An 8764-nucleotide genomic window follows, 5' to 3' on the forward strand; every position below is an offset into this window, starting at 1 on the left:
CTCTTGGGCTTAGGCAATTCTCTTGCCTCAGCCTCCTGTGTTACCTAATTTTTAATCATCACTGCAACCCTAGTGTTATTTCCATTTTATAGATGGGAATACTGGAGAGAATAGTAATTGGTCAAAGATCAGTGACAAAGCCAAACCCTCTTCCATTTGTGTCTCTCTCAAAATAGAGAGTCAAAGAATGTGATTGCAGCTGAGCAGGTAACAGGAGCTGGTGCTCCTATTATTGAGTTCCTAAACAAGCTCCTGGGAAGAAGGCTTGTCTGCACAATTGGAAGCACGCATCTCTCTGGACTCTTGTTGGCAGGTTCTGATTGGAACTGACTCCATCACAAACCTGCATAAGCTGGAGCAGGTGTCCAGCGATGAGGGCATTGGGACCCTGGCAGAGAACCTGCTGGAGGCACTGCGGGAACACCCTGATGTAAACAAGAAGATCGACGCAGCCCGCAGGGAGACACGGGCTGAGAAAAAGCGCATGGCCATGGCCATGAGGCAGAAGGCTCTAGGCACCCTGGGCATGACGGTAAAGACACTACTCTGAGTCCCCACGTTCTTGCCCACAGTGTTGGGAGGATGGCCGTGGGATTGCCCTGTCCTTCGGGACAGACCTGAGTTGAGAATGGTGAAGGTGGATAGAGCAGGAGGGAGGAAATAGGTGTGCTAGGCATCCCCAGAGGTGGGATTGTTATAGTCCTGCTATACAGATGAGACTCTGGGGATAATGACTTAGCAAGTTCACAAAAGCAGTAAAAATGGTGATAATAGCTGTTGTTTATAAGGGATTTACTATATGCAGGGCACTAAGCATCTAAGCATTTTATTTAAGCCTTCAAGTAGTTCTATGAAATTGATGTAATTATACTCACTTTCCAGATGAAGTAGCTAAAACTGAGGCAAATAGTCCAAGGCACTTAACAAATTAGCAGGGGATGGAGGGCAGCATTTTGAACCCAGGTCTGTTTGACACAAAGGTCTCTGTGTTCCTTTCACTGTTCCACCGGGGAGGAAGCGGTAGGTCTACACAGTCCTTCTCTGTACCAATAAACTTGAGTGTCAGTAGTTTTAAAACTCACATGGGAACAGTAAATGAATCATAATACAACAGCCTTATCAGCTGAGACTTGGTATTGCTGGGCACAAAGAAAGGGGGCTTTTCTGGTGGCAAGTGGCAACTGGCCAGGGTTCCAGCTGGATGATTCCCTCTGCTTCAGTGGCTCCTATAGGAAGAGAAGGATGGCAGAAGAGTCTGGGTCTTTATCCCTCATTAAAAGACAACTGAAGGGCTCTCCTCTTTGCAGAGTCCTTTCAGTGTACATGGAAGGGTGGCCCTGTTCCTGAGCATCCTGAATTAGGGTGGGAGGATGTGGAAATCCCTTCCTGATGTGCCTCCTGGGTTCCCTACAGACTAACGAAAAGGGCCAGGTCGTGACCAAGACAGCACTGCTGAAGCAGATGGAGGAGCTGATCGAGGAGCCGGGTCTTACGTGCTGCATCTGCAGGGAGGGGTACAAGTTCCAGGTAGCGTTCGGGGCCTGCAGTTGCTCCCAAGGGTATGGGCTTCTTTGGCACAGCCTGGCACCTTGTTCTAGGTGCTGTCACTTACTTGAAGGCCCTTTTGTTCTAGAGAGGCCAGGGTCGAGTCAAGCCTTGTGTTTGAAACTGACAAAAGGACCAGCCGTCCTCTCTAAAGACAGGAAGGCAAACTAATCAGACATTCTTCATCATTGTCATTAACAAATGCCACTCATAGGATTCTCTGTCTGTTAGGCCTCATGCTCAGTGCTTTATGTACACTGGGTGATTTCACAAGGGCTGTGTGCAGCCAGTTTGTTGCCCAGTAGACCCAAGTACTGACCATCACCCAGTCTCCTGAGTACTTAATGGTTTGGAGTAGCCCGAGTCTCAAGGCTTTGTCCAGGAAGAGAGACGGCTCCTTCCGTCTGCTTCACCTCCTTCCAAAGCCTGACTTGGGGTTTCTCCTCACCTCTCCTCTCTGTGTTGTCATCTTTGCAGCCCACAAAGGTCCTGGGCATTTATACCTTCACTAAGCGGGTGGCCTTGGAAGAGATGGAGAATAAACCACGGAAACAGCAGGGCTACAGTACCGTGTCCCACTTCAACATCGTGCACTACGACTGTCATTTGGCTGCTGTCAGGTAGGCCCTGGCTCTTGCAGAGTGAGTCTTCCTCTCCCCACATCAGGTAGGCCTTGGCTCTCGGGGAGTGCGGATGAGGCCTTGAGGAGGACTGCCATGGGCCTTCCTCTCCCTGCGTGTGCTTCACCTCTAGGCCTGCGTTCCTTCAGAGGCTCTGGCTCCTCAGTCTCTGGGGAGTAGGGTGTTCTACCCTAAACCAGGCGTCCTCAAACTATGGCCTGCAGGCCACATGCAGCCAGCCTAGGACGTTTATCTGGCCCGCTAGGTTTTTTGCCGCCACTGCCTGTCTGTCCTGCTTAGCAGCCAACTTGTCCCGGGGCCCGCAGTCTGGCCCTCCAACGGTCTGAGGGACAGTGAACTGGCCCCTTGTTTTAAAAGTTTGAGGACCCCTGCCTTAAACCATACAGGTTCATGAGCTATTCTTGCCTATTTGGAAAAAATGCTTTGGCTTTGGCCCGAGGCTTATGAAAGCAATCTTGTTTATCTAACTCAGTGAAGTTAGCTGTGTCGGGGTCACACATGGCTAATTCTCTCCACAGGGTCAGGAGTGTGGGCTAACTTACTTCTTATTGGCAAATGCTTCCCCAGCCCACTCACCCAGGTGTGTGGTTTCCAAATTAATTCCAGCAGCCATTTGTCCCTGGCGTCCTCCCCATCCAGGTTGGCTCGAGGCCGAGAAGAGTGGGAAAGTGCCGCTCTTCAGAACGCCAACACCAAGTGCAATGGGCTCCTTCCAGTCTGGGGACCCCACGTCCCTGAATCAGCTTTTGCCACTTGCTTGGCAAGGTGAGTGTTGAACTTTTTCCGTGGTAGAAAGGGGAGATTCCTAGGAACTGGTAGAGGATCAGCTATCAGCCCAGCTCTGGGTGAGACCATTCCCTGCCACTGTCGCTGAGAATCCAAGTCTCTCTTCTGGCTGACTGGGGAGCTGTCCAGGCACATAAGGGTGGGTACATGGGGTGGCCTGACACATGCAATCAGAATGAGGGAAACTAGCACCCTCAGCTTTTGGGCATTGCAAGAAACTTCTGGTTATTTGCTGCCTTCCCTCCTTTGTTGGTCTTACGACAGATGCAGGACCCCTGACTTCATCCTTGAGGCCAGAATTCCCAGAGTTCACTTCCATGGTGTGTCACTGAGATTTAAATACGGAAAGTGGGTTGGTGGCAGAGGGGATATCAGGCTCCTTTTAAGACCTTCACGGTCCTAAACATCCAGGCTAGAATGGCTGAAGCTTCTTTGAGGTCTTGTATAGTGTCCTTGTGGAATAGTACCCTGGCCCAGGTCCTTCTTTAAAGCTCAGGCATAAGATGTACCTGCCATGAAACAGGCACCTGGCAGTAATGCGCAGCAGGCTGAGGTGCTTACCACGTGCTGTTACGCACACTGCAGATGGAGAAATTAAGGGGCCAGGAGGTAGGCAACTTACTCAGGACCACCCTGAGGTAGTAAGAAGCAGAGCCCAGATAGATGGGAATGTGTACTGATATAGGAAAAAACCTTTTATTTAGAGGTTGAGGAGTCAGTCAGAATGGATAAAACTTACTCCAAATGTGGCCATGCTATGTCCTGTGACATTTGTCCATCAAGAAATGGGGTCCTAAGAGTGGTGGGTTCTCATGAGAACTTGGAGAACTTCCCACTGTTACAGCAAAAATGAAAGTATCTTAAGTCTTGTCTTTCTGCTGGTCCAGCTGTTGTCCTCACTTTCCCTTTCATCCTCCCTATTGGTTAACCTTTGCAGCTACCGGTGTAGTGGAGGGTGGAGTGAGCCTCTGTCTTCCAAACTGGATTTTCAGCAGGAGATGCACTCCGCTTCCATGTTTGTTCTGCTCCCCCCAGGCACAACACTTACCTCCAGGAGTGCACGGGCCAGCGGGAGCCCACGTACCAGCTCAACATCCACGACATCAAGCTGCTGTTCCTGCGCTTCGCTATGGAGCAGTCGTTCAGTGCAGACACCGGTGGGGGCGGCCGGGAGAGCAACATCCACCTGATCCCGTACATCATTCACACTGTGCTTTACGTCCTGAACACGTCAGTATCCTGTGTGTGGGTGGCATCTGGGCTGACCATCCTGCATCCCTCTGCACAGCATGATCCCCCCCATTGGTCCATATCCTCCCGTTAGTTCCAGAGCAAATATCTGACCCGAAGCAGCCTTTTTAATGAGGCAGGGGTGTTCATTGCAGCTTTCTGGGATCATGTAAAATAAAACTATCAGGGCAGCTTCCTTTCTAAAACTGTCCTGTCTCTCCCCATGGGCAGTCAAGGGATGTGTCCTTGGGCTGACCTTCGGTTCACGAGGAATCAGGAAATGGAAGAAGCCAGACCATGGAAGCCTCTATCTATTTCTGTGTAGCCACCACTTCTACCTTCTAGGCTACTTTCTTTCATGGGAAGAGGCCATGGGTCAGAGCCACACCACAGTCATTAGTGAAGGGTATGCAGGTTGTTACAGGTGAGGGCTTCCCATGGAGGGGACATAGCAGAGCTGAAGACCCATCTCATAAATGGGAAACTGGATTTGTTATCCCTGTTTTCTCTCCAGCAAGTAATGCTTCTGGCAAGTGTGAGGGGAAAGGGAGGCAGGGAGGCCTGAGGATTATGTGGGAAAGTCAAGGGAGAGGAAGGGAGCCAGGCAGAAAGAAGATGTGTATTTTTGTCCACATGCTTGTTATGGAAAAGCTCCATGGAGAGGAGCCGTTTCTCAGCTACAGACTGCTTCCCTCCCTGGCCGTTTGGCATCAGTGGTCATAGGGAGGCTGGGTGCCTTTAGTGAAGCATTTGTATATAAAGGCAGGTATGTCACACCATGGCCACCTGAGCCAGAGTGGAGCCTGAGCTGAGGCTGGGAGATGAAGCTGCGTGTCCCCACTGGTTGGATCCATGCTCATTTCACAGGGAGTGTAAGGAGGCACGGTATCCTTTCACACTCCCCTGCTACTTTCCCAGCGTCAGTGTCTGTGGCAGTGCCCCTGCAGACCTGGGAATGCAGATTCTAGCAGTGGCTAGTGGTTGGTGTGTTTTTTGTTCCCCATAGAGTTTGGGTAGAGCATTAAGCATTTGTGGCATAAGAGCACCATCCAGGGCTTGGCGCCTGTGGCTCAAGTGGCAAAGGCGCTGGCCATATACACCTAAGGTGGCAGGTTCGAATCCACCATCCAGGTTATGAGGAGAATGTGTTCCCAGAAGTGTAGCGGCAGGGACTTGAGTCATCCTCAGTGCTGCTCCAGGGATCCCTTGTCGAGGGAGGAAGATGGAGTCGATGGACTCTGGAACCAGAACTCCTGGGTTCAAAGCCCAGTTCTTGCCCCAGTATGGCTTTGGGCAGAAGCCTCACCTTCTCTATACTGCAGTTTTCCTTTTCTGTAAAATTGGGACAGTGGTAACATCAGTCTTGTAAACTTCCTGTAAGGATTAAGATAATCCAAGAAAAAGACTCAGCTGTGCTGTGACCATAAAGACCATTGCAGTTTAGTCAAGAGCAAGAGAAGCTGCACTCGCCTGGGAGACCCTGTGTCTCAGGTCCTAAGAAAGTAAACCAGACGGACTGCACCACAGGCCTGGGAAAGGGACCAGGTGCAAATTTAATGCAAACCACTTAAATATAGTAAGACTGGTGGACCCAGGTCCCAGACTCTAGATCAGTGGTTCTCAACTTTCCTAATGCCACGGCCCTTTAATACAGTGCCTGTGGGTCGCGACTCACAGGTTGAGAACTGCCGCTCTAGATTCTTATTTTGACTTGGTGACTTAGCTTGGTGACTGAATAAATCACTTCACTTCTTTCGGCTTCCTGAACTGTGGGGCAGTTCCATGTGGGGAGTTTGAATGTGCCTGACACGAGGTCCTTGGGGCCTGGTGGTAGTATAGTAGTTGTTTGGGTTAGTGTCAGAGCTGGTGGGGGTGGGAGGGTGGGGTGAGGGCAGGGGCAGGGGGTTGAGGAAAATGCCACAAGAAGGACCTGGGAGGGGAGACCACCTGGACTGCCAAAAAGGGGGTGAGTGGAGCAGTTGGCGGGGCGGGGGCGGGGGGGTGGTGTTCAGTGGTCCAGAGTTCAACACGGCTGATGAGGAGACAGGAAGCTGAGCAAACCCTCTCCACCTTACTGCTGTGCCTGGCTGTCCCCCTGCTTCCATCGTGCTCCTTTTTTTCCAGAACCCGAGCAACTTCCCGAGAAGAGAAGAACCTCCAAGGCTTCCTGGAACAGCCCAAGGAGAAGTGGGTAGAGAGTGCCTTTGAAGTGGACGGGCCCCACTATTTCACAGTCCTGGCCCTCCACATCCTGCCCCCTGAGCAGTGGAGAGCCATGCGCGTGGAAATCTTGCGGAGGCTGCTGGTGACCTCGCAGGCCCGGGCCGTGGCTCCTGGAGGAGCCACCAGGTCAGTACCTGCCTCAGGAAGCGTCGCCTGGAATGTGTCTTCCCAGTGTCCGAGGTGGACTTGGCAGTTGATGCCAGTGCTTCTCAGTCTATAGGGGCCAGAGTCTGGGCCAAAGACTGGCAATTGTCTGGTTACCTCTGGGTTTTGTGTTCAGACACTAAAAAGGTGGAGCTGGGCTTAAATTCAAAGAGGAAGGCAGCCAGGCACAGAGCAGTCCAATCAGTGAGAAGATGAAGGTCGGCAGGGGTGAGACCCATAACCAGGTTTTTAAAATCTTACTGCTTTTGGCTTAAACTGGGAAAGTTTCAGCATGGCTGTTGCTGGATATTTTCTTTTCTAATAATTAAAGGCCCATCCTTCTTGCTTTTTGGTTATATATCTATTCCTGTCCCATCTGCCCATATGCCATGAGCCTCTGTCCTTGCAGCCCTGCTCTTCTGTTCATGTGGACACCTCCCAAAGAAAGAGCAGTGAGTCAGGAAGGAGTGGTCTTTGTTTTGTGACCCTGCAGTTTAGGGCAGAAGGGAGGCGTTGTAGAGAAACAACCACAAACCACCAGCAGCTGGGTCCCACATCAACTGCTGGACACAGAGGGGTCTCCATGGCACCACTTTGGCTGACAGTGGCCCTGTACAGTCTGCTCACCCTAGGGAGCTACAGAATAGGTTCTGGGTTTGGCAGCTTGCTTCTGTCCTTCAAAGATCTGTCCCTATGATTCTGCTTTAGTCCAGGATCCAAGGGATCATTTCTACATTTGTGGGCCAACAAGGGGGCAGAAGGGAAACCTTTGGGGCCATGGTAATGACAAGCCAGGTGGAAGCAGCGTGTGCCTGAATTGGCACACCCAGTGGCTGTACTCCATCTGCTATGATGGATCTAGTGGTGCTGGCCTGTAGATGCCTTGCCCCCCCCAGAGAGACCAGGGTGGAGCTCTAAGGTTGGATCTGGCCAGTAGCAGCTTGTTTATGTGTGGGGAGTCCTATTAGATTCCTGTGTAACCCCTGCCCCATTCCAAACATAGCACTTTGCAGTGTTTCCCAAGCACCTGCAGCGGTAATAGTTAAGTAGGTGCTAGAAATCAAGAGTTAGATCTCGAGGCTACTAAGCTGTTGATAAGTCAGACCAGCTTATGTCCATAACAAACAAAGCGACCATTTATTGGGTACAGGCTTTTCATGGCAGGTGTGAAATCTGAGCTCACAGGAGCTATTTTGCTTTCAATTAGGAGTCTAGAATTTATTACTGTCCCAGGCAGTTAAGGAAAAGCTGATTTGGTCACAGCTCAATTAGGAAATCCAGTGTGAGTTACATTCGTGAGCTCTCATTTTCTCTGTAACAGTTTAGTCACCTTTACTAATTAACCTTAAATAATTAACTTGGGCAAGGTCACTCAAGATTTCTGCTTATTAAAGCAGAACAGCCACAGAGAAAGACTAACCCTGGTCCTAGTCTGGGGCTCTGAGCCTGGTGCTCTCAAAACAGACTAGAAGAGGCACTGAGGGCTTGTGGGGCATCAGGCCACCCATGCAGGAGAGCCCATGACTGGGAGGGCAATTACAGTCATCATCTTAGTATTGGGACAGTGTCATTGGCTGCAGCCTTTGTCCTAGGTCCTTTACACCATGGGTTGGGGACAGTAACAGGTGCACAGGAAGCTCAAGAGAAGCTGGCCTCTTCTGCGTGGTTTACACTCAAGAAAAACTTTCTCTGCCAGGAACTTGGCAGTATAGAAGCCTGGGATATCCTTGGGCATCCATCAGGATTTGTTTGTTATCTGCCAGGATGTGGGGTTGCAGAGGGTGGGTCGTTGTCCTTGTCTGTGGGCTCACCTTATAGTGTTTTAGTCTGTAGTATCTCTTGTGTATGGGTATGAAGGTCAGGAAATGAGGGTTTGGGCAGATAATTGGGATGGAGGGAGGCTACAGGAAGCAGGTTTTAGTAAATAAGGTATTGTCTCGTTTTATTATTTTGCTTTGCTTTCTGTGAATTAAGCATTTACTGAATGTGGATGGTCTGTCTCATGGTAACTTAAGGCCCATATAGTTTTAGCTTCTACAGAACATAACATCTGTGCTTGTCTTGTTTTTATGATTCTTATATGCATGCATTTTAATTCTCAACTAATTGTTTAGTACCTATCCTGTTAGTAATGGGATCTGTTCTCTTGTGTTCCAAGGTATAGAATACTCCATACAGGAGCTCATCTGGACTTT

The 8764-nt window shown here is 50.2% G+C and overlaps 1 protein-coding gene across 1 annotated transcript in view; it reads left to right on the plus strand.

Moving 5' to 3' along the window:
- Window positions 1-8764, plus strand: part of LOC105886422 (E3 ubiquitin-protein ligase UBR4-like) — an 18976-nt gene that overhangs the window by 5289 nt on the left and 4923 nt on the right. The window contains exons 4-9 of the mRNA XM_012801538.1: window positions 314-532; window positions 1414-1527; window positions 2023-2165; window positions 2796-2951; window positions 4008-4202; window positions 6327-6551. Of these exons, the coding sequence (XP_012656992.1) occupies window positions 314-532; window positions 1414-1527; window positions 2023-2165; window positions 2796-2951; window positions 4008-4202; window positions 6327-6551 (1052 nt within the window). The remainder of the gene's footprint in view (window positions 1-313; window positions 533-1413; window positions 1528-2022; window positions 2166-2795; window positions 2952-4007; window positions 4203-6326; window positions 6552-8764) is intronic.

This window comes from Otolemur garnettii, unplaced genomic scaffold (genome assembly GCF_000181295.1).
Source record: "Otolemur garnettii isolate 467f Iridium unplaced genomic scaffold, OtoGar3 scaffold00009, whole genome shotgun sequence".
NCBI lineage: Eukaryota > Metazoa > Chordata > Mammalia > Primates > Galagidae > Otolemur > Otolemur garnettii.